Source organism: Gigantopelta aegis, chromosome 4 (genome assembly GCF_016097555.1).
Source record: "Gigantopelta aegis isolate Gae_Host chromosome 4, Gae_host_genome, whole genome shotgun sequence".
Lineage (NCBI taxonomy): Eukaryota > Metazoa > Mollusca > Gastropoda > Neomphalida > Peltospiridae > Gigantopelta > Gigantopelta aegis.
This window is the reverse complement of record NC_054702.1, coordinates 113289467-113316521: the sequence shown is the minus strand read 5'-3', so window position 1 is coordinate 113316521 and position 27055 is coordinate 113289467. Positions and strand designations below refer to the sequence as shown.

Below are 27055 nucleotides of genomic sequence, written 5' to 3'. Positions count from 1 at the left end.
TGAAATTCTGTTTTATCGGACAAAATCAATGTTTGGAAATCTAAAACCCCAAGGTTAAAATTCCAGGTAAAATGTTATTCACTGAAGCTATGACCACTGTAGTAAGAAAGACAGACTAATAAATAATCCATGTTTTATATGAGCATTATCAAACACATATATAACATGATGAAATACTGTAAGGCTGTAAAAACCTGAATAGTTGTCGGAAGACAACACTGATTATATAAAAAAACAGACTGTCAAAATCACACTTCTTAAAACAGTCAAATTTCAACTTGTCGACTTTACTTATTGTATTTTTGCAAAACTCCATTTCATTCAGATCTTTGGTAATGTGCAGAATTTAAAAATAAACAAAGACGATCTGTCAAATTTAATTATATATATGTATCGAGTTGTAGTTCAATGATACTCCTAATTATTCTCAATGTAACTGCAACAAAATTATGTTAGGAAATATTTATTTTCAAAATCTAATTTATTAATACACATTCAAATGGATGGTATTGAATGAAACGTGGTTTTGACGCTTTCAATACTGTATCCATGTTTTATATAATTCTAGTTTAATAACAATCTGCTAAGAATGACAATTAGTTTGAACATTATCCACACCACCTAACACAGAGTAGACAATACATCACAATACAAATGATAACCATACTGAGCTAAGTTGAATCCAAGAAACAAAAACAAGATTCGAGAAATAGACAAAGATCAACTGCAGTTGCATAAGCAAAACAAGGTCTGGACAATTGCTGAAACAAACTTAGATCTGAGAAATGTAAATTAAACTAAAAATAAAAATAAAAGTTCATTGATTATACTCGGCAAGTCATGTCAAATAATTTGATCATGACTGTATCCATTACATTTCTGGCATCTCTACCCTCAAGCCAGTCTCTGGCATGGCCAGTGGCTGTGTCTGAGACAGACAGGTATTTATCTCAAACCCAGCCAATGGCCAACTGATAAAACGGTGTCAAACAAGGAACATCTGAATGTCCCATTTACAGGAGAAACGCTGGTCATACAGAAATAATGATGATTTCTTAAACAGTAACAAGACTTAAATTCATGATAGTATCATTAAAAATCTGTCTTCATAATTTTGTTTTAATGGATAATCAAAATACAAAGATTAATTGAAAAACAAACACCTTAGCTAATACTAAAAGTATATTGGGATCATAAATCTGTACAAATCTTGAGTGCAAAATTAAAAGTTAAACAAATTTATAATGGACCTTATCTGGCAGTTCTTGTTCCAATATTATCATGTTGCATGCTTTCATATCACTTAACATGGTCTCCAATATACACTTGATGATGAATATTGTAACAAGATGTTCAGATCGTATTCGGTCACATTTCACTCCAGTCTACCACTGCACAAAAAGTATAAATGTCAAAATAAGCAGACTGGTTTCAGCTGTTTCAACTGGCTGGTGTGTCCTGTCTCACTGCTGTCCCTCCTGTCTCTTCCTGGCCTGCACCTCATCACGGTTCCTCTGCTGCCACTCTAGGTTCATCCTCGACACGCTCTCTCCGCGCTGCACAGCTCGTTTGCCGGAGATTATGTAACCAATACTGGCAACAAATGTAGCAACGGACATTATGGCTGCAAATCGGACACGGAAATAATCCTTGGCCTTTGACATCTTGGTAAATCTGGAGATAAAATGAAATGGAAATATGATTTGCTATACCCTACAACATATTAAAATACTTTGGGTCTAAATCTTTGCCCATCATAATCTTTTATTTTTAAATTGTTGATAAACCATAATTTAATCCATTAAAATGCGTTTTCCTGTTCCCTTATCCTTTAAAAGAGGCTTTCATATTTAATACCTATAGTAATTTACCATGTGAACCTTTAAAGTATACAGTTATGGCAGACATCATTTATCATCAAATTCCACTAGAATCCATTTGGATTCCCACAACTTTATGTCAAAAGAATCCACAAGAATCCAATTTTAAATTTTGACAATTTGCTAAATGCCGAATTAACTGAGACTTTGATGCTAATAAATTATATAATTGTTATCAACACATAGAATTTATAATTTCAAATGGAAGTTGCTTGAATAATGGATGTCAGAGAATGTAATTTGTTGTCAGGCTCATGAATCTAACCCTAATATACAGGGTTCATACACTTAAAGGAAGTCAAAATTCCGGGGGTTTTCAAGCACTTTCCAGGTCAACTTTACCAAAATTCCAGGACCGTACCGAGTTTCCACAGGTCGTTAAACACGCAAGTGCCAACCATCTTTGTGGGTTTACAATACACATGTATATTCATTAACTTGACACACTCCCTGAACTTGCTAAATACCCAGCGGCAAAAAGTGACAAACTATCTTTTCCAATATGGCGACGCCGTCGCTTGGATCTTGTGACCGCGTGATCCTCGCATTGCAAGATAAAAAACATTCACACGTCAACTAAGCCGGTAAACATCGATTGGCCGGACGATTGGCATTTGATTGTGCCGCGGAAATGAAACAAATAATTTAATTACATGTTAAATAAAGTAAATAAAGCCTCCGTTCTAGGCGTTTATATTTTATTTGACAGCAAATTATCATTTTCAAGGGTTTTCCAGACCGCAAGATGATTTTCAAGGGTATTCAAGCACTGGAATACATTAGTTTATTTTTAAGGGTTTTCAAGGTTTTTCCAGGCGCGTACGAACCCTGAATATAAAGTCATGGTCATTTCAACTTTGTTACAGATTTCTTCAACTGACAAAATAACAAAATTGTTTTTAACTTTTAAGCCATTTTTCAAAGTTCAGCAGGCCTGCGCAAATATTTTTTTTTGCATAATCTGAAAAAGCGTTATGCCAAAAGATTTTGCATAACCTGGGTTTTTTCTTTATAATTAAAAAAAATAATATATATACTTAATTTTGAGAAACAAGAGAGTGGCAATGGTAAGTAAAAACCATATGTATGCAAATGTTTAAGAAATTTAAAAATAATAATAATGATTAGAACTATTGTAATAAATTACCAAAACATAGTCAATGTCAGGCTGATCCAGTTCAAGATTGTAATGACCATCACAATATCGCCATTTTGGTTGGTTAAATTCGGCTATAACGCCTTCTAACAACCAATGGGAATGCACCTACTTCGCAAGATATTTATACAAACTTGACTGGTTATGTTACGCACTACAAAAAAACACTGCGTCGGGAACAAGTCTAATGTTTGTACTCAAGATAAAAATATGTTGGTACGTTGCTGGGATTAATCATTCAGTAAATTTTACACAAACGGTAAATCGGTTATGCCAAATAAAATGGCATAATCGATGCACGAACGAAACGGTCGTTTGTGCAATTTCTGCAGGCCTGTTGATGCAATTAGATCTTTTAAGTTAAAACCCCACACTAATCGTAACACAATTCCTGGGCCAAACCTAGCCCAAACTAAGCGGGGGGTGGGGGGTCAGTACATGAAACAAAAACACGACTCCGTAATAAAGGATCTTCTCTAGGTAGAAAAAAATATAGTTTTTTCCCTAATTATTCTTGGGGTGCAGCTGTGCCCCCTACCCCTCTCCCTGTTATGTATGGTCCTGAATTAAGGAGCATCTACTCATGTCAACAAAACATGACAAACAGAGATTATTATACGAGTTTGTGTGACACACAGATTTTACAAAACCAGTGTCAGGATTCTTGATTTGTTTCATAAAATCAGTACGATTCACACTCGAGTTTAATAATATCTTTATTATTCATATTATTTTTATGAATAACAAGAGCCATGTCAAAATGTTTTAAACTTAAACTAGAAGGAAATGACATAATTTTTGTAAGCGATTACACAGAGCTAAGACTGGAGAAGCTGCATGAACATTATGACATCACTTCCCAAAATTATATCATTTGTTGTGCACGTGAAATCATCATGACACACATGTCATACTGGTTCTATTTCCCTGTATATCTTGAACTATGTCGATAATATGCTGGCTATTACTCACGAAATACTGTCTGGGACTTCTTCTGTGGTCTTGTATATTTTGCTCCATACCAGCATCCTCTTGTCGAAGTCAGTCGGCAAGTGCTTCTTCTTCAGCCCATCTGTAATTGATACAAATGTAAGTTATGAAGGGGAGGATTCCATTTTGAATAGTTCCTAATCAACAATATATTTCTATTTATTATTGTTGATAATGTCAACATCAATATACATTCATGTCCCATTATTGCTGTGAAAGGGGTCAGAATCATACATTTAATGACATTCCATTCCTGCCCCCAGCCTCACCAAATCATTCCCACTTGTAGGCTATTTACAAACTATGCACCTTAACCGTATTCAATTCATAATTAAGAAATTAAACTAGCAGCTATGCTGTCATGTCTCGAGTTGGAACAACATGTGTTGTAAGAGGGGCATATAATTTAAAAATAAAACATGTATTTATTACCCATATGGTTAAAAATATCTTGGTAAATATCAAAGTGATATGTCCCACTAGAAGACCAAGTGGGACGTAACACTTCCTGACGTCAAAGATTGACGCACTACAACCTTACAGGAACGTCAACCAAACGAGTCGAGTGATATAAATTAAGATCGATTATGGGTAATAAATAGGATATTAATCTCGCTACCATTTTGTATCATGTTTATGTCCTCATGGAATAATTTTCACTGTTAGTCGCTAAAGCTCGTGACAACTAAATATTATTTTACTCTGGACATAAACATGATATGATATGGAAGCTCGTTTAATATGCTATAAATACGTACATGGTAAGAATACTGATTTACTTGATAAAGGAGGTTGCAATTAACTTCAAAGTCTTTGATAAAGTCTCTCTAGTAATATTTTAAAATAGATATCTTATTAACAGAGTTCACACTGAAACAAATTTCTGTATAACTAATTTACAGATATGTTTAGTATTTCCATAAAAATTATTAAAATATGGTTTATTTAAATAACATTTTATTAGCCAAAGAATAAATGTAGCCATTTTTATAAAAATTAGCCACTGGGTGAGCCCTGCTTAGATATTTTCCTGGACATTATATACCAGATTTTAAAGATAAAATTGTAGCAGATGATAGTCGCCTAGTTTCCCAATCATGGATATAACCTTGTGGTGTGGGTAATTTTTTATATGCTTCCATCAGAGAACTGCTCAAGCATGCCTGTCGTGAGTACAACCTCTGACTTTGCCAGAGTTCTGTCCAAGACAACCCTGTGTCAAGGACATGTATATACATATAACCATCACAGGTACACAAATAATTGTCTTTGTTTATTCCTGTATTCCTGTGGCCAGGCACAATTTTACAGATGAGAATTAAAATACCATTTGTTATTTTTTATTCATTGATGTGTTTATGGTTCATGAACTCAGTGTTGTACTTGATTATTACCCATTTGTATAGCTGTGCTTCAAAAGTCTAAAGACATGATGTATGTATGTAGTTGTTAACACTCGACTGGTTTTTGAGCTATGTGTAAGAGGGGGTCAACTTGTCATGTTGGATTAAGAATGCAGACACCATTTACTGGGAGCATAACCTGTGTTTGCTGAATCCATCCACAGGGCCAGACTGCATTTCAACAACAGGCTCATGTGACACGGGTCTACCCAGTCTCAGTAAACAGCATCACAACAACACACACTGTCTTGTAAACATTTAACATCTGGTACAGTCTCAGGTCACAACTACAGAACCATACTCAGGGGAAGGGGGGTGGGGGGGGGGAGTGGGGGGGTTGTGTGGGAGGCATAGGTTTTGGATTGTACAGATATCAATGAGAATTTTTTTTTTTAAACATCAATATTTACAAAAATAAATACACTTGTATTAATGTTTGCTACTGAATGATCAATAAAAGACATCTAGCTTTTTGGGTCACTGTGACATTTGTGGCACTTGGGTCAAATTACATGCTGGTGTTAAGAAAACCAGCAGATGGGATTCATTTACAACATGTGCTACAGGTGACTGGAACTTGTAGTTGGCTTCATGTTCACACAGGTTTTTACTCTTCAAATTCTGGATGAGCCCCCAGAAACTGCAGGGTATTGCATTTTGGAACTGGAAACACGATTGTGACTGTGATGACAAATCACATAGCAAGTGAACCTTTGGTGCCCAGCTGTGAAAGTTTGAATTAAAATTTTATTTCTGGGCTTATATCCAATTGTGGTTCAAGCACATTTTCCTGGACACACATCTGAGCTGACTGAGTTAAGAGTTGGGTGTTAGTGGTTTAGTGATGATCAATTATAAAATTCTATAATCTATATAGTTTCACAAAATGTTGACTTTAATGGTTCCTCCAGTTTATATAATGGAATTGATGTAAATATGTCTACGTGTACATAAAGAAAAAATGTATTAACAAGTTATTAAAGACAGTCGTGGTAAACATGACAATAGATGCAAGGTCCTTATAATTACAGTTGTAACTGATTGTGTAACTGAAAGTTGATTGATTGGTGCAAATCCAATGGTGAGATTCCAACTGAGTCCCTAAACTACAGTGGTTACTGAGAAAAGGCAATGAAGTGGCTGTACACCTTTCTACTGAGGTGTTGAAACTCATTCTGGATGAGCACCAGTACCAAGACGTGAACCCATTAACTATTAGCCATATGTCCGATGGCTAGGTTTTTGTTTTACACTGTTAACTAATGCTGTCCTAATTATTGGTTTATGACACTTTCATCAACACATCTACATAGGAATGTGATATAACTGTAATACATGTACCATACTAGTACTGGGAAATGCATGCCCTAAAAAAGGAATTTCAAAAACCAAACAAACAGGCTTTGTGACAACTGTCAGCTTTTGAGATGTGTAATAGGTCTGACCAACATGCCAAGAACCAAAGTTTGTTAATACAGCATTCACTGTGTTTGTTTCTTCATGCATGACCAGTCGCCATTGATGTTGATCAGCTTGCTTTCAAGGTCAACTTGGTAACATACAGCAGCACTATTGTCGTTCCTCCAGCGTACTTCATAATATTCATCTTCCAAACTGTCTCTCTTATAATTGAAAAACTTGGTTGTTTGACAATCCAAATCTAAGTGTTTAAATTAATGTTTTTATGTTTCAATCTGTCCAGAACTTCATTTATAAACAGCAAACACATCAATGAAAATTAACCATTACTAATCATTCCTTGTTTTTGTTTTTTTATGCATACTATAGTTGATGTTATGCTGGCTGTATTACGGTACTGTATTTTTGTGAAATGCTGGGACAGGTCTTAATAAGGGCTTTAGTCTGTTGATCCATCCAGAGCGGTGCGATGAGTTACCCAATACTACCCAATACTTACCCAATACCACTACTAACCACTAAAAAAAAAAAAAAATTCTAATCTTGATGATATGGACAATTTTTATCACATTACTGTGATCAGAAAACATACATTTTTGAAGCGTCTGCCAAATCAGGTACAAGACCTTTAGTCATTAGATATTATATATTTACATTACCAGTTTATTAGATGCAGTTTTTGAGTGGGCAAGTCTAAAAATATTTTTTAAAGATATTCTAAAAAATTTAAAACTTTGACGAAAAAATAGAAATTACTTGTGATTGTGCTCAAAATTCACACCCCTCGTTATGTTCCCAAGACGCAAAGTGGGAGTGCGTTTTAAGCAAACATTCGATAAGTAATATGTGAATTATTCAAATATGAATATGATTGTTGTTGTTAATATCAATATGATCATTAAACACGTGTAACTAATATCCAGGTTTAGGGGTCCTTGCGTGATGATATAATAGTTAGTAGTGGTATTGGGTAAGTATTGGGTAAGTATTGGGTAGTATTGGGTAAGTATTCTGTATTGGGTAGTATTGGGTAAATCGTCGCACCCATCCAAAATCTTTTTTATTTTTACAATAATAAAATTTGTTAAACAGAATTTAGGCCCAAATTCAAGTTTTGGAACTTAAACTTGTTACTTAGTTCAGAGTCTATAAACCCTTTCAGGGTCGATTAACAAGTGCAGTGTTAGACAAATGTTTGAGACGGTCACTAGTCCTCACAGAAGCTTGGACTAGTGTCCTATGTATACATACAGTAATACAATAGATGATATTCACTAGTCCAAACCAAATATTCACTAGCCAGGTCTGAGAACTAGTGGATTTCTTAAACCCTGGAGTGACATGGTATGCCTTTTAAAAATAATCTATACATGTTGAATAGTGGAATATTTAGTATGTTTTAATATGCCAATAAATAAAAAAAATCATGAAAACAACAACAAAACAGTGACACTGAAACTGATCTGTAGACATGTTTTCCAAGCCTTAAGTAGTGCATAATATAGCCAAATAAACTCAAACCATATTAGACCATATGATGTAAGTAAATGACCTCAAGCATGATGTTTTTAACATTTAACTTTAAAAAATCAACACATTTTGACATTGCAAATAGATCATTACAACATGTAGACTAAACAAGCTGCATAATTTGATAATAATAATTAAAAAACCCCAATCTGCTAACAATTATAAATATATGGATGGTAACTGAAACTATTTCTTTTTATGATAAAAACAGTTGTATAAATTGTGTACTGAATGACACCATGTTGGGGATTTTAACATTTAGTACCGTAATCAATGAATCACTATAAAAGAACAATGACAAACTTATTTTTCTTTTATTTCTTTTAATGATTTTTTATTCATCATTATTATTTGTTTGGTTTTTTTCTAATTAATTCATGTTTTTCAAAACTGGGAAACGGCGAATGTTTGTGATCATCATTTCAACATCATCAATAAAATTGTAAATTTTCAGATTTAGCATTGAAATCAACACTTATAATAATATGAAATAAAGGAGCCACGAAAGGAGTCTTGACAACAAAACCAATGACGTTTGTTTTTTCAAGGTGCTTACCCAGCGTTGAGCACATTCTCGACTGCGAAACTGTCACTGGAGCTTGAATGCCTAATTGACAACATTTCACCTCAGCGTTTGCAACAGTTTTCAACAAGCAGAGTGTTCTTACTGTTGATGCGCTTTTGCTAAGAAATGCCATTTTGGACTTGTGTTCTTGCAGGTTCCGAAAAATTACGTCAGCTGACCGCGACTGGCTTGTTGTTGTCAGCTTGCAACCTTGACCTCCAGACGTGATTTTCTCTAAAGATAGGAATTCCGCTGCCTATCTACTTGAGTAGACTTAATTTGATTGGCTGACACCATATTAACTGGTCCCAAAATCCAGTTGCTCCAAACTGAACATGCCCCATCTAGTTAACCCGTTGACTCCATTTACAGGAACTGTTTAATGTGTGGCGTTACTGCAGCATACACCTAGAATGGAATATTTTCGGTATATTCATAAATACACGAACAGTATAAAATGAGTTATACCACATTATTAAGTAAAATTATTTATTTCATACAAAATTCCATACATTTTACAACATAACAATGGTTTATTAATACAGTCAAAACAACTATGACAAGCATTTTAATTTGCTTAAGAATTATAACAAACCCAATAACAACCCAAGGATCACGTAGTGATTATTATTAATAAGGATTATGTGTAGATTTGTTGTGTGTTTTGTGTCATTTTGAAAGACGTGTACATACTACATAGGCCTTCTCATTCAACATATAATGAAATGTCGGTGCTCCCCAAGCAATACCCAAGCAAATACCGTCTTATTTAGCAGGGTTAGAAGGATTGATCGTAAGTATTTTATACAGGCAAAAATATTCTACGAACAAATAATGTTTTAAAAATCATTAAATTCCTGGGGCTTCTAAACATGGTGCAAATGGTATTTGGTTAATGTTAACTAAGTAAAATTAATTTTCATTGGATTATTTTGGAAAATCCCTTATTGAAGTTATAATTAGAAAAGTCTAGGCTTTTCCCGTCTTTCACAACACGAAGTGTGCAAGGAAGATAATAAATGCACATTATATAATTTAATTCATATTTGACCCCAGCATATATGCGAAGCGAGGTTTGTGATATTAAACACATAAAGTGGGAGTTCGTAAACATGTTTGGTTTTTGTAATTATTTATAAATCGTGGATCAAAATCAAAGTTAATATTGACCACTAAAGTTGGCTGGGATGATTGTGAACCGAAACTAAAAGTGGGTATAAAACTCATTATGTAATAAATTTGGAAATGTATAGATCAAACTAATCAGAAAATATTTGTTTAACATTGAAATAATACAGGCATACATGCAGGCCTGGGTATGGGGGTAAAAATCACCAGTAAAGTCTTTATTATTTTTTTAATCACTATATTTCACCCAGGGGAGCATCACTTGACCCCCCCCCCCCCCCCACACACACACACACGGAACTTCACTCACCACAGTCTAGACCTCCCTGTATAAATTCACATGTCATAGATCTATTGTAATCAAAATCATAGGTGATTAGCCAAGTGGTTTTTGGTAGAGCTGGAAGGTACAGGCATACATATTGATATTGTGTCAATACTGATTTACAGTACTGAGCAAATTTCTAAATATTGAAATTTAGGTATTGAAAAATATATTCAGGACTGCCATTAGGCAAAATATTATGAAAATGTATCCAACAATAATATTACACTAAAGTAAACTAGCTGACAAGAATAGTATGTGGTTATCTTATTTCCAAGGGCAGGATTTAACTCAGTCATTTGAGTGCTTGCCTGAGGTGCTTGCATCACAGGATCGAACAACCTTGGTGGATCCATTTAACTGATTGAGTTTTTTCTTGTTCCAACCAGTGCACCAAAATTAGTCAAAGCCTGGGGGATGTGCTTTCCTGTCTGTGGGAAAGTGCATATAAAATATCCCTTGCAGCATTAGTAAAAATGTAGTGGGTTTCCTCTGATGACTACGAAAGAAAGAAATGTTTGATTTAACGAAGCATTCAACACATTTTATTTATGGTTATATGGCATCAGACTATGGATAAGGACCACACAGATATTGAGAGAGGAAACCCGCTGTAGCCACTTCATGGGCTACTCTTTTTTTTCCGATTAGCAGCAAGGGTTCTTTTATATGCACCATCGCACAGACAGGGCAGTACATACCACAGTCTTTGATATACCAGTCGTAGTGCACTGGCTGGAACAAAAAATAGCCCAATGGGCCACCGAAGGGGATCGATCCCAGACCGACTGTGCATTGAGCGAGTGCTTTACCACTGGGCTACGTCCTGCTCCATGATGACTACGAGTAAGAATTACCAAATGTTTGACATCAAATAGCTGATGATTAATTAATCAATGTGCTCCAGTGGTGTCATTAAACAAACAAACAAACTTCATATTTCCTATGAATTGACATGAAAATGTGTACATGTACATAGTGCAAGTGGAATGCCAACCATGTAATACAAGTTTATAAAGCTGATAGGGATATAGTAAGATGGAATGAACTGAACATCTTACACAGTAGCATGAACAGCAGTCTGCTTTGTTAATGTCCTTGAAAAAAACTAAAACAAAAGCTATTGTGCAATTTAACACAGCAAATCCAATATGTGAAATGTTTATTTGAACAGTGTGATGCTATTGGATTACAGAATTATTGAACAAAACTTAACCATAAACCAGGAGACGGCCTTATGTGTGGAATTTAGATGAAGTTAGTACATGAATTTAGTCATGTGTTTTAGAGTCGGGTACATCGAAACTACAGCTCGCTATGAGTCTTTGGAAAGAAAATTTATGCATGATTCAAAATTTATTATAGGATTTTATTATCCTTGAGTTTTCACCACTTTTTTTTTTTAGGTTAAGCAACCCTAAAAATCCACCCAATTTTTAAAATGTATTTAATGTAATAAGGTACATTAAATAAGTATCTCCCAAAACAAAGTGATTATCAGTCTGTATTTTTTAAAGTATGTCGAGGTGTAAAACTGATATTTCGTTCCAGCCAGCCTCAGGCTGGCATGAAAATTAATACAGACAATGAAATTCACAGGTACAAGCTTGTCAAATTGATGGGCATGGACCACATATTACAGAGATGTAATGATTGGTTCGTTATTCTGTTTCAGAGACAACATGGCAGGTCACTGTGAGGACAACATGTTTACCTGCATCGTCTGTGGTAGATCTGGAATGTCTGAGAATGAGATGAAGTCGCACATCACAGAACATGAGGAGGACACCGTCTGCCCATACTGTGACCAGATCTGGGAGAGCGTGGCAGGACGAGACAGACATGTTAATGATGAACACAGGGACTTCCTCACTCAGAGTCCATCTGAGCACGATGGCCACACAGGTAGGAATGATTCTGAGGATGGTGACAAGCCCATGGTGAATGGACATCTTGAGACACATTTAAATACTGACAGTGTTTTTCCATGTGCTGCCAGCCAGCCTGTTTGTGAAACTTCCATTCCATATAATAATCTCAGCAATGATTTCAAAGAAACAGATGATAGAAAGCATGGTGCATATGAGTCTTTATCTTCCAGTCTCAATGCACATGGGGTAGATGAGTCTGGATCTTCCAGTCAGAGTATACATGGGGCAGACGAGTCTTTATCTTCCAGTTCAAGCCAGCATGGAGCATACAAGTCTGTATCTTCCAGTGCAAGCAGCGATCTTCAGACTGCTTGTGATATAGACAAGGAAAATATAGCCATGTCCTCTGAAGACGGGCGGTCTAAACTCTTCCTTGATGTACCTCACACATCAGGCTTCGGTAGTAAGGCAGACGTTTCGCCTGGTGTGAGTTTCTCCTGTCCGTTCTGCTCTTTCTGTACAAACTCCGAGGCCTTCATTGAGCGGCATGTGAATCATGAACACAGTGACATCCTCAGTCCAGGGACCAGTGGCACGGACTCGTCCAGGAGCACTGAGGACTATGGGATGTTGTATTCCTGTCCGTTCTGTGCAGCAAGTCTGGACACTCCCCGCTGCCTGGAGGCACACATCAGTGCCATGCATGCAGACGTGTTGACCCCAGTTAAATGGGGTCCTGCCCTTCCAGGGACAAGCCAGATGGCAGACGGTGGTGGTGATCTCTTGGTGTGTCCGGTGTGTGAGAAACGGTGTTCAGACCCACACTCACTGTCCAGACATGTGGACGGACATTTTTCTGCTGAACAAACTCCAGGTAAATTTAATATACATGCATTTTCTGTATCATTTTAATTTCAGGGTCAGCTGCAGGACATTTTGAAGAATGGGGTGCAACATCACAAAAAGGATAAAAAGGCCTTTAGATTGCATCAAAGTCGAGGTGATAAATGTTGTTGCCAAAATACTTATGCCCGAAGTACAAACATCATTGTTACATGCTGACCACAAAATATGTCACTTTAGTAATATTAAGTTTAATTACATTATAATAACTTGAAATACATTTTAGAATATTGACAACTCTCCAGCAGCTGTTAATAACTGTACTGAACTAAAACAACCTTTGTGCACTCAGAAAAGGCAAAAGTCTGTGTTGTGCCCAAATTGGTGAGATCTAAAGCCCTGAACATGTATAAAAACATTCCTCCAGAAACACTCATCCAACCAAAACGAAATTAATGCTTTATATCCATATATGACTAGAATGGATTCCGATGATTGCAAGATCTGGAACTGAAATAGTTTCACGTAAAATTTTTAATTCAGGGTCCTGTTCCACAAAGTGATCTTAAGTAGCTCTAAGATCACCTTTTGTGCATCTGGTAGCTATGCATTTAACGTGCTTTTGGCACTAAGATTGCTTCATGAAACGAGGCTCTGGAGCCTGTTCTGAACAGTCAGTATTATTAGGCCTAAAGAATATATATATGTGTGTTCCCAGTTTCCTGACCCACTCTAATTTTATATAGCAACCTGAAACTTTTTGAAAAAAAAATTTGTTTTTTGTTTTTTTAAAACCATTATCCCTGATTTTTTGCAACCAGTAATCTAAATTTGGAACACCTCAGCCGATTATGGTTTCTCGGTTTGATTTGATTTAAAAGAAAAAGAAAACAGTTCCTGCCTACCTACCCTATTTTTTTCAAGGAGCATGTATTTTGTTTTATTTTTATCAGTAAAGCATAATGCCTAGTAACCCATGTACAGGTTACCATAATGTATACCAATAGGTTATACAACACATTCATCATGTTTACTATTTTCATATTGTCAACATGCTGATTCTTTGTTATTCAGTCATATCCCTGTGTTGAGCATTGTACCAATACTTGTGTGTCTCATGTGTATAAATAGCATACAATTTATGTGATGTTGTTTTAAAACGTTTTGTGGTGAATGAAGTACCAGTCTCAACTTCCTTGACATGTGGTCACCTCCTGGTAAACTGTGACATTAGAGCAAGGCATAAATTTCATAGCAAACTGAAAGTGCTCAGTTTTAAACTGCTGTGAAAAACAGCATTGTTTAGTAATTATGAGATATGCTGTAGAGGGAATGAATGGTGTTGTGAAATGCTTTCAAGACAAAATATTATCTTTTTAAAACTGTTCAACACTTACTTGGATTGATTAATCTTTGCATTGTTTAATACCTGATGTGCAAGTCATCAGTTGGTTTTATCATTCTAGTTTATGTTAATGGAAATCACACTTGTCAAATGATCACTGTAACTTCTGTTAAAGAAAAGAAATGTTCTAACTCTTGATTGATCTGTGAGAGATTTTAAAATGTGCATAAATTAGATTAGCTTTTAATGATGTGGGTGAAATCAATATTGTTCTGAATACCAGGGGTGATCTATAGTATGATTGTTAACTATATGTATGAGTATTAATGCTGACACATTTGAACAGATCTGGAAAGGTGTCTTTCTGTGAAGGCTTATGATTGTTAACTACATGTATGAGTATTAATGCTGGCACATTTGAACAGATCTGGAAAGGTGTCTTTCTGTGAAGGCTTATGATTGTTAACTATATGTATGAGTATTAATGCTGGCACATTTGAACAGATCTGGAAAGGTGTCTTTCTGTGAAGGCTTATGATTGTTAACTATATGTATGAGTATTAATGCTGGCACATTTGAACACATCTGGAAAGGTGTCTTTCTGTGAAGGCTTATGATTGTTAACTATATGTATGAGTATTAATGCTGGCACATTTGAACAGATCTGGAAAGGTGTCTTTCTGTGAAGGCTTATGATTGTTAACTATATGTATGAGTATTAATGCTGGCACATTTGAACAGATCTGGAAAGGTGTCTTTCTGTGAAGGCTTATTGATTGCATCATTGTCTGACCTTGTAACTGCTGGTGCAGAGAGCTTTAAAGCTATAGTCTCCGGTATATTTCTGTTATTTAACCATTTCCATTTATGAGTCATTCCAGCCAGTGCACCACAACTGGTATATCAAAGGTCGTGGTATGTGCCATCCTGTCTGGGGATGGTGCATATAAAAGATCCCTGGCTACTAATGGAAACTATAGTGGGTTTCCTCTCTAAGACTATATGTCAAAATTACCAAATGTTTGACATCCAATAGCTGATGATTATTAATAAATCAATGAGCTCTAGTGGTGTTGTTAAACAAAACAAAAATTTTCTGTGTGAGTTTATTAATTAAAAAATGTGTATATTTTGCAAATTAGGAAATGATGTTATGATGTAAGATTGGGATTAAGATTGCAGCTTTAACTTTATGGTCAAATGCCATTTAGTCCAGTACCTTTGTACACATTTAAGTTAACTAAGTCTTTTGTACATAGAATTATAGAATAGTAGCTAATCCCTGTTAGGGTACAACCTTCTACATGGGGTGAGGTGGATATGGGAAGATAGATTTCAATGGGTATGTAGATATATACACATCCATGGAAAAATTAAATTTTAAAACCCAACCATATTACTTAGGTCCATCTTTTTGCTATTAAAACTTCACTTTATTGTACTTTATTGTACTGTTTTGTACTACATTTTAAAATTAAAGGGCTGCCTATTTGAATTGGTGTCTTCTGTTTAATTAGTGGTATTGTTACTTTATGAAGTCATACAATACAGTGTAGTTTTGTTTCTTGTATTCTGATAACTTATCCAGTTTTATATGCATGTCAAATTCATTGTATTTCACACTGTATAAATGTCTTGATCAATATATCTGTTGTTTTTTCGCACTGGCTCAGGCATTGTTCCTAACTCACTGGTTACAAAATAGGTTAAATATAGTTCATGTTTCCTGGCTCTGTGATATTTTATCTCCAACCCAAAGGTGAGCAGTTATTACCGTGGATTGGTCAAGGTCAGCTGAATCGCTGGCAATGTGAAGTGGAATTAATACATGTAGATAATCTTGGTTGTGAGTTAATCACGTTTACAAATTACATGGCCATGTTTTGGAAGCCTCCTTACAATTGACCATTACAGTGTTAAAACTTGACCCTTGTGTACACCCAGAATGGAGTGCTTTAAAAAAAAAAAAAAAAATGAAAATGAAAATAACATAAAAAACCCAAGAAAAAACAAACAAAAACCAACCAGCAACAAAACAAATAATACAGTAATAAATAAATGAACAATTAAAATAAAATAATAATATATTTCTAACAACCATTTTGTTTTCATATTTGTTATGTCATTTTTCTTTAAATGGATTTTACCATAGTGATGTAACTTGAATTTTTATATTGATGTTGATCATCAATTAATTTATGCATTTACCTTAGTTTGACACCCAGTTGCTGTTTTTCTTCATTCTTTCATTCATTCATTCATATATTCATTCATTCATTCACATATTCATTCATTCATTCATTCATTCATTCATTCATTCATTCATTCATTCATGGAACAGGATTTAGATCACCTGAGGTGCTTGTGTCGCAGGATCAAATCACCTCAGTGGATCCGTTGAACTGATTGTTTTTTCCTCATTCCATCCAGTGCACCACAACTGGTCAAAGGCCGTGGTATGTGCTCCTGTTTATGGGAAAGTGCATATAAACAGTATTTCTGCCAGAAAGAATTTTTTTGGTATGGTGCTATGTAATTGAATGCAACCATAGTCAATAGGGGGTAATGGGTTAAGTTTAAGGTTAGGGTTAAACAAATCATACAGTAATGATAATAGAAATTAATTTTGTCAAAAAGGTTAACTTAAAAAAAAATCATCAGCCAAATCTTTTGGGTATGGCACCATACCTGTTTTACCCTCTGGCAGAAATCCTGATAAAAGATCCTTTGCTGCTAACGGAAAAATGAAGCAGGATTCCTCTAATGACTATGAGTCAGAATTACCAAACATCTGACATCCATGAGCCAATGATTAATTAATCGGTGTGCTCTAGTGGTGTCATTAAACCAAACAAACTTTAACCATATTAATAACCTGAATTTTTATATTGATGTTGATCATTTCATTTACACATTTACTTTAGTTTGCCACCCAATAGCCGATGTATTTTTTCATGCTGGGGTGTTGTTCATTCATTCATTCGTACCGGCCTCGGTGGCATTGTGGTTAGGCCATCTGTCTACAGGCTGGTAGGTATTGGGTTCGGATCCCAGTCGAGACATGGGATTTTTAATCCAGATACCGACTCCAAACCCTGAGTGAGTGCTCCGCAAGGCTCAATGGGTAGGTGTAAACCACTTGCACTCACCAGTGATCCATAACTGGTTCAACAAAGGCCATGGTTTGTGCTATCCTGCCTGTGGGAAGTGCAAATAAAAGATCCCTTGCTGCTAATCGGAAAGAGTAGCCCATGTAGTGGTGACAGTGGGTTTCCTCTCAAAATCTGTGTGGTCCTTAACCATATGTCTGATGCCATATAACCGTAAATAAAATGTGTTGAGTGCGTTGTTAAATAAAACATTTCTTTCTTTCATTCATTCGTTGGTTGGTTGGTTGGTTGGTGTGTTGGTTGGTTGGATGGTTCGTTCGTCTGTGTGTTTATTTTGTTCATTCATTCATTCATTCATTCATTCATCTGTTCATTCATCTGTTCATTCATTCATTCATTCATTCATCTATTCATTCATTCATTCATCTGTTCATTCATTCATTCATTTATTTCTTCATTCATTCATTCATTTACCATAGTGAAGTTATGTCAAACATTGACAATTTTAGATTTTGATTTTTCAATACATATTGTAATTGTAGTGAGTACTTGAAAAAAGCTAGCAGTGCACAACATGTATACCGTACATATTACAAGAGACTTAAGTCCAAATGTTTGTGTAATTAAATTAAAGAAATGCTTAATTAAAGCTTTTGGACAACTAAGGACTTTTATCGATAAATGTTTAATATGATTTTGCTATAAAAAAATTAAATACTGACACTTTCACTATTTAATAGATGCAGGCTTTAACCACAAACGTCACCTAATGGATCACAGTTGATCAAAGACTAGTCAGTATGTTTTATTGCCATATGTTTGTCTGATTTCAGTCAGTATAAAAGCACAGTGGCCACATAAACACCAAGTCATACTGCCCACTATGCCCAGTCTTTTTGCTACACTACCAATATCTTCAAGACATGTTGGGTTTTCTTCGGAGGCACTTGCATGTATCACCTTATTGAAACTCACTATGCTTTGTTTTTCTAACAGCTGTAAATACAGGCTCAAACTAACTATCACTCTTTATTTGTGTTGGGATAGAGGCTCGGTGGCCACATAAACATCAATTCCTATTGCCCAGTCTTCTTGTTAAACTTTCATTATCTTCAACATGCCTTGGGTTTTCTTTGGATGAACTGGCATTTATCACCTTGTCTTTTGGCTAGTTGTTTTGTATCTTCTATTTCAACAGTTGTGAATACAGGCTAAAATTGAAACGCCTAAATATATTGTCCATAACTGGTGTTTTTACAGAAAATTCATCACATTCGCTGTGAAATCTATCTCAGAATCCATTTTTGATAGTTGCTTTGTTTTCGTTCTCTAAATGTAAACTCCTGCAGGTCACATAAACACCTGTATTCCGGCAGTCATGTGACATCCAGTTATAGGGGAGACAATTCCTTTCATAAAGATGGCTATCGCCATAAAGTAGAAATAGTTTTTAATTGATTTAAGTAATTATCTTTTACAATTTTTAAATGTGTTTGTTGCTATAGGAACTGTTGATAGGTATCTTTCGAACAAAAAGTTTATTTTTCATGATAACTCTCCTTTAACAGTTGAAGTAGGATATAGGTCGATGGTAGAGTGCTCGTCTGATGAGCAGTATTTGGTAGGATTGTTTGTTTTTAAAGACTAACTTTATAAAAAAGTAAAGTTAAAACCAAACAAAAACATGTTTGCTAAGTTGTAATCAAATATCAGATGACATTCTGTAGGGTTTCATTTCTAAAAAAGTCAATTTAAATATTATAACAAATATTGAAAATCTTGCATTAAAATACCTTTTTGACATAAAGGAAAAAGGATCAAGAGTTAACTCTTGAATAGTGACATAGTTTGTATGTTTTTTTATCTTGATTTGATTTAGTTTTATTTGTGTATAGTGTACATAATGAAAACATCACATATAAGGCATCCTTGTTTTCAGATATTTTGTAGGTATTTTGTAAGACGCTTTGCAGCACTTAAATGAAAACAAAAGTAGAAATAACACTTTTTACTCAATATTGGGAATACAAAGTTTGCAGTATCTGAAAATAGATTTAAACCATAGCGCCTACAACTCATAGTTCATAATTTTATTATAACGTTAACCTTTAACATTTGTTCATTTTGAAGTTGTATTACATCACTATTGCCTTACCTGGTACTATATGACATGATCTAAGCATCTAGTGTAATTGTATTAAATATTCTATCTTTTCACAAGTCATGAGATGTCCTATAAACAGGTAGTTTTTATAAAATTAATATTATTAAAATATCTGTATTTGAGATAAATGGTGAGGTTGAACCTAATTATTAATGTTAAGATTGCTGTGTATTTACAGACCGTGTGATGTCAGATAAACAACTGGCGGAAGAGATTCATCGACGGGAAGTAGAAGCAGCAAACCGGGACAACAAGGACTTTCACTCTCTACAGGTTTACTTCTATACATGATTGTCTCCCCTTAAAAATATTACGTAGTCATTTCAAAACTTTAAGCATGTTCTCTCTAATTCCTTGTTTAGAAAAATGGCCAATATTGGATTTTTTTATAAAGCATACTTTTGATACAAGTATTTTGTATTATCTGATTAATGAAAATGAGCAAGTAGAAATGATGTCTATTGATGTAACAGTGAAAGGTTTAATTTTAAATCAATCTGCTTTAGTGGTATCGTTACACAAAACAAACTTTTAAACTTTAATTCATGATAAACAAACTACCAGTAGTATTACTATTATTATCAAAAGTGTCAGCCACAAATGTGGAAATTGTGAGTGAATAGCCTAATGACAGAATTAAGTGAAAATGCTGTTAACAACATCTAGAAGTGAACTGGTGTTTGTTAATATAACAGCGAACATTTAGTGTTGATGTGTAAGTGACTGAGTTGATGATGTTTGTGTCCCAGGTTAAGTACGGCATGGATGAGAGGACAGGCTACAAGTTGATGTGTTGTAAGTGACTGAGTTTATGTTGTTTGTGTCCCAGGTTAAGTACGGCATGGATGAGAGGAAGACCTACAAGTTGATGTGTTGTAAAAGACTGAGTTTATGTTGTTTGTGTCCCAGGTTAAGTACAGCATGGATGAGAGGAAGACCTACAAGTTGATGTGTTGTAAAAGACTGAGTTTATGTTGTTTGTGTCCCAGGTTAAGTACGGCATGGATGAGAGGAAGACCTACAAGTTGATGTGTTGTAAGTGACTGAGTTTATGTTGTTTGTGTCCCAGGTTAAGTATGGCATGGATGAGAGGAAGACCTACAAGTTGATGTGTTGTAAGTGACTGAGTTGATGATGTTTGTGTCCCAGGTTAAGTACAGCATGGATGAGAGGAAGACCTACAAGTTGATGTGTTGTAAGTGACTGAGTTGATGTTGTTTGTGTCCCAGGTTAAGTACGGCATGGATGAGAGGACAGGCTACAAGTTGATGTGTTGTAAGTGACTGAGTTTATGTTGTTTGTGTCCCAGGTTAAGTACGGCATGGATGAGAGGAAGACCTACAAGTTGATGTGTTGTAAGTGACTGAGTTTATGTTGTTTGTGTCCCAGGTTAAGTACGGCATGAATGAAGGGAAGACCTACAAGTTGATGTGTTGTAAGTGACTGAGTTGATGATGTTTGTGTCCCAGGTTAAGTATGGCATGGATGAGAGGAAGACCTACAAGTTGATGTGTTGTAAGTGACTGAGTTGATGTTGTTTGTGTCCCAGGTTAAGTACGGCATGGATGAGAGGACAGGCTACAAGTTGATGTGTTGTAAGTGACTGAGTTTATGTTGTTTGTGTCCCAGGTTAAGTACGGCATGGATGAGAGGAAGACCTACAAGTTGATGTGTTGTAAGTGACTGAGTTTATGTTGTTTGTGTCCCAGGTTAAGTACGGCATGGATGAGAGGAAGACTTACAAGTTGATGTGTTGTAAGTGACTGAGTTTATGTTGTTTGTGTCCCAGGTTAAGTACGGCATGGATGAGAGGAAGACCTACAAGTTGATGTGTTGTAAGTGACTGAGTTGATGATGTTTGTGTCCCAGGTTAAGTACAGCATGGATGAGAGGACGGGCTACAAGTTGATGTGTTGTAAGTGACTCAGTTGATGATGTTTGTGTCCCAGGTTAAGTGCGGCATGGATGAGAGGAAGACCTACAAGTTGATGTGTTATAAGTGACTCAGTTGATGATGTTTGTGTCCCACTTTAAGTGTGGCATGGATGAGAGGAGGGACTACAAGTTGATGTGTTGTAAGTGACTGAGTTTATGTTGTTTTGTGTCCCAGGTTAAGTGTGGCATGGATGAGAGGACGGGCTACAAGTTGATGTGTTGTAAGTGACTGAGTTGATGTTGTTTGTGTCCCAGGTTAAGTACGGCATGGATGAGAGGACGGGCTACAAGCAGCAGTATGAGCAGAGTCTTGAGCGGGCTGTGCGGAAGGGAGACATCTCTGTCGTGGAGTACCACTCACAGAAAGCCACCATGCAGAGCAACGACCTCAGTGGAGTTGACGACGGACATTCATGTACTAAAGGTTTGCAGGGCTTGAATTTAATGGTAGCAAATTGCGACAATGCCCATGTCATATGCCTCAATGCCCTGAAACTTTAACAGTCTCTTGGCCAAACTGGTCGTGCCTTATTGTGCAAGATAGTAATTGGTTAACATACTTGAATGAGACTCCATAAAGTTGTTTTATTATAAACCATGAAACCTGTCACACTTGTTTCTTTTGAATGGGTGTTGAATATATTAAGACATTTGTTGAAGTAGGCCTTGTTGCCCTGACTAAAACTAATCTCCATCAGTCTAAGCCAAATAGCCTTGTCCTCTAAGTTGTCAAATTAGAGGCCTGGGTTTGTTATCATATTACACTCACATGAGAGTTTAGTGGTCTGTGGTAGTTGAATTTATAATCTTTATTATGAGTTTACTGTATATTTAAAGTAATGTGATTTATTAAACTATTTTTAACTAGACATTTCCCTGCCTATTGCTTGTGTCCCAGTCATTCCAACACTTCAAATATTATTACTCCACAAAAATATTGGTCTTTAACCATCCACTCAACTGATTTATAAACAAGTATAAAGGAGCACATCCTCCACAAATGGGGTAGCAAGAGACACTGATAGTCTTTGAATGTTGTTATAGGTTATGTTGTAATTTCAGATTTGATTCAGCGACTGAACCACTATCACAAGTACACCCCAGGGTTTGTGATGCGGGCGTGGCTCTGTTCGGCTGTCGACCACTACAGCGGCTCATATGGCGACAAGGGCTGGGGTTGCGGCTACCGCAATCTGCAGATGTTACTGTCCTCGCTCGTCCAGGATCCAATGTACCGCAGAATTCTCTTTAACGGTGAGAGCGTCTCGCTAACTATCTCTATAGCATTTTGTGTGGCTTTCAAAACAAATACAGTCAGATTTTGGGCAGTTATTATATTCATGCTTAATTGTGCTTATTTCAGTTTGGAAAAAAATATATGCATCTTCTTGACAAGTTGTTATTATTATCATGTGTCAAATATCCAGTAAAAGATCAGTTCCATGGATTTAGAAACACTTAGTTTGTATTTATTAATTTATGTATATTTTCTGATTCTTGTAAGAAATAACTATGTTCAAATGTTGGTCATTTGTTTGATTGTGTTAGATGAAATGTGCACATCTCTCTCCTGTCAAACTTATAGCATATTAAACAAGCTTCCATTTCGTATCATGTTTATGTCCTGAATTAAATAATTTTCAGTTGTCATGAGCTTTCGTGAGGGACATTAACATGATATGAAATGATAGTGAGTTTAATATTCCAATTATTACCCATAATCGATTTTAATTTATATCACTGAATTTGTTTGACTGGGTTTCCGGTAAGGTCGTAATGTGCCAATCATATGACATCAAGGTGTTACGTCCCACCTGACTATCTAGTGGAATAAATATATTTTGAACCATATGGGTAATAATGTACAATACATCTTAAATTTGGTATTATTTAACTTGAATAATGTCAAAATTAGTTTATAATTTTTGGTGCATTTTTTTCTTTTGTGGGAGGGGTATAATTTCTGAATGTATAAATCTGTACTTTTTCAAGATTAATAGTAATTAATAACCATATTATTAAACAGATATTTTTATCCCCAGACAATCCCCAGATTCCATCCATTCCAAAGATCCAGTCTTTGATCGAGGTTGCATGGACCGAAGGATTTGACAGACAGGGTTGTGAGCAGCTGGGAGGTCGTGTGGTCAACACTCGCAAGTGGATTGGAGCCACTGAAATAGTCGCACTGCTGTCTGCATTTAAAATAAAGTAAGTCAATGTTCATACGTTACTCTGAGCTTTAAGGGGCAGGATGCAGCCCAGTGGTAAAACGCTCGCTCGATGCGCGGCCGGTTTAGGATCGATCCACGTCAGTGGCCTCAGTGGGGTATTTCTAGTTCCAGTCAGTGTTCCGCAACTGGTGTAACAAAGGTTGTGGTATGTACAATCCTGACTGTGGGATGGTGCATATAAAATATCCCTTGCTGCTAATCGAAAAGAGTAGCCCATGAAGTGGCGACAGTGGGGTTTTTCTTTCTGTATCTGTGTTGTCTGTAACTATATGTCTGACACTATATAACTGTAAATAAAATGTGTTGAGTGCGTCGTTAAATTAAACATTTCCTTCCTTCTTAGCGTTAAAAACAATGATCCTTTCTGCACATTTCTGAGTTAACCCCACCCCAAAATAAATACAAGGATAAGTACATGAAAGTTCAATGTCTGGCTTTTAACTTGAAGAACATATACTTTTTGAATTTTTAATTACCAACAGTTGTTTTCTATTTCAAAATTGATTATCAAATAGTATCAAAGTTGTAGAATTGTGTGGTGATCTCAGACACTTGCATAGTGAATTGCAGTGTGATACTGAACAGTTTTCACTGGAACTCCACCTTGTATCTTCACTGGTAACAAAATACATACTGCCTCCTGTTGCTATAGCATCACAATCAATACCATGAGTTTGAGCTTAAATCCAAACTAAAGTTTGATGAAGACAGCTACATACCAAGTTATTTTTAAAAATTGCATTTATTTGAGGAGCACATTTATTAGTTCTGTGTTTGACAAACTTTTGTTTAACTTTAATATTTTAACTTATAAATGTTCTGTTCCATCATCATGTTTTTTCTTTGTTTATTTTTAACTTAAATGTGCAGAAAGGTAATATTAGGAGTAATTTTAACATTTTAATTGATACAAGAAGAAATGTGAGGTGTTTTAAAATTATGACCAAAAGTTACCTGGGTTTTTCATTTTTTTTATCTGTCTTGTGTGACTATTTTTTGTATTATGACCAATAATTAATTAGTTTCAGTTTATGTTTGTAGGTGCAAGCTTTTGGACTTCCATAGTCCGTCTGGTAAAGATGGGACCCACCCAAAGCTGTTTGAGTGGGTTAAGAACTACTTTGAGAATCAGGATACATTCAGGCTACCACTGTATCTGCAGCATCAAGGTAAACTCTTGTATATCTTGAATGCATGTATGGTATCAAGTAACTAAACACTTTCACACCACGATTGTATCAATAATATCTAGCAACTAAACACTTTCACACCACGATTGTATCAATAATATCTAGCAACTAAACACTTTCACACCACGATTGTATCAATAATATCTAGCAACTAAACACTTTCACACCACGATTGTATCAATAATATCTAGCAACTAAACACTTTCACACCACGATTGTATCAATAATATCTAGCAACTAAACACTTTCACACCACGATTGTATCAATAATATCTAGCAACTAAACATTTTCATACCACAGTTGCATGGTTAACATCAAACTTCACACATTCACACCACAAATGTGATTCTCTCATCTGTTTTTAGATTTAAGCACAACCGTGTTCAAATATATGACAGGTCTGTGTCAATCTGTCCATCTGTTTGTCTTTCAGGTCACAGTAGAACTGTGATTGGTGTGTAGGGGGATACATGACAGGTCTGTGTGTCAGTCGGTATATCTGTTCATCTCTTTCAGGTCACAGTAGAACTGTGATTGGTGTGTGTAGGGGGATACATGCCAGGTTTGTGTGTCAGTCTGTACATCTGTTTGTCTTTCAGGTCACAGTAGAACTGTGATTGGTGTGTGTATGAGGATACATGCCAGGTCTGTGTGTCAGTCTGTACATCTGTTAATCTCTTTCAGGTCACAGTAGAACTGTGATTGGTGTGTGTAGGGGGATACATGACAGGTCTGTGTGTCAATCTGTCCATCTGTTTGCCTTTCAGATCACAGTATAACTGTAATTGGTGTGTGTAGGGGGATACATGACAGTTCTGTGTGTCAATCTGTCAATCTGTTTGCCTTTCAGATCACAGTATAACTAATTGGTGTGTGTAGGGGGATACATGCTAGGTCTGTGTGTCAATCTGTCCATCTGTTTGCCTTTCAGATCACAGTATAACTGTAATTGGTGTGTATAGGGGGATACATGCCAGGTCTGTGTGTCAGTCTACATCTGTTAATCTCTTTCAGGTCACAGTAGAACTGTAATTGGTGTGTCTGGGAGGATACATGCCAGGTCTGTGTGTCAGTCGGTATATCTGTTAATCTCTTTCAGGTCACAGTAGAACTGTGATTGGTGTGTCTGGGGGGATACATGCCAGGTCTGTGTGTCAGTCTGTACATCTGTTAATCTCTTTCAGGTCACAGTAGAACTGTGATTGGTGTGTCTGGGGGGATACATGACAGGTCTGTGTCAATCTGTCCATCTGTTTGTCTTTCAGATCACAGTAGAACTGATTGGTGTGTGTAGAGGGATACATGACAGGTCTGTGTCAACCTGTCCGTCTGTCTTTCAGGTCACAGTAGAGCTGTGATTGGTGTGTTTAGGGGGATACATGACAGGTCTGTGTCAACCTGTACATCTATTTGTCTTTCAGGTCACAGTAGAACTGTGATAGGTGTGTGTAGAGGAATACATGACAGGTCTGTGTCCATCTGTTTGTCTTTCAAATCACAGTACCCCTGCGCGTGCTGTAACCTCACCATGGTGCAGGGGTGTAACATTCTCTTTGATAATGGCCAATACAGCACAAATTGAAGTTTAGAGTAAAATTCAGTATCCGTAAAATTCTGTGATATTTGTATTTGTATTTATGCACAGTTCTTTACACTGTTTTTGTTTAAACCTTGAATTTTTATATTGATGTTGATCATCACTTTATTTATTTGCATTACCATAGTTTGACACCCAATAGCCGATGTATTTTTCGTGCTGGGGTGTCGTTAAACATTCATTCATTCAAATCACAGTAGAACTGTGATTGGTGTGTAGGGGGATACATGCCAGGTCTGTGTGTCAGTCGGTATATCTGTTCATCTCTTTCAGGTCACAGTAGAACTGTGATTGGTGTGTGTAGGGGGATACATGCCAGGTTTGTGTGTCAGTCTGTACATCTGTTTGTCTTTCAGGTCACAGTAGAAC

At 36.0% G+C, this 27055-nt stretch overlaps 2 protein-coding genes across 4 annotated transcripts in view; one reads left to right on the top strand and one right to left on the bottom strand.

Annotated features, from left to right (window-relative positions):
• Nucleotides 1-447: 447 nt before the first annotated feature.
• LOC121371829 (UPF0389 protein CG9231-like) lies at nucleotides 448-9172 on the bottom strand. Its single transcript, XM_041498008.1, has 3 exons — nucleotides 8935-9172; nucleotides 4009-4108; nucleotides 448-1674 (listed from the first exon to the last, which is right to left on the bottom strand). The coding sequence occupies exons 1-3, from the start codon at nucleotides 9074-9076 to the stop codon at nucleotides 1464-1466; spliced, it is 453 nt and encodes a 150-aa protein (XP_041353942.1). The 5' UTR covers nucleotides 9077-9172; the 3' UTR covers nucleotides 448-1463.
• Nucleotides 9173-9900: 728 nt separating this feature from the next.
• LOC121371828 (zinc finger-containing ubiquitin peptidase 1-like) overlaps nucleotides 9901-27055 on the top strand; it is a 25219-nt gene continuing 8064 nt past the window's right edge. Inside the window, exons 1-7 of one of the 3 annotated variants that reach the window (XM_041498007.1) lie at nucleotides 9901-10016; nucleotides 12072-12301; nucleotides 19908-20002; nucleotides 21920-22088; nucleotides 22727-22918; nucleotides 23707-23875; nucleotides 24940-25067. In XM_041498007.1, the coding sequence (XP_041353941.1) occupies nucleotides 12079-12301; nucleotides 19908-20002; nucleotides 21920-22088; nucleotides 22727-22918; nucleotides 23707-23875; nucleotides 24940-25067 (976 nt within the window). In that variant the 5' untranslated portion in view covers nucleotides 9901-10016; nucleotides 12072-12078. The other 2 variants (XM_041498005.1, XM_041498006.1) reach the window with 2 other exon arrangements.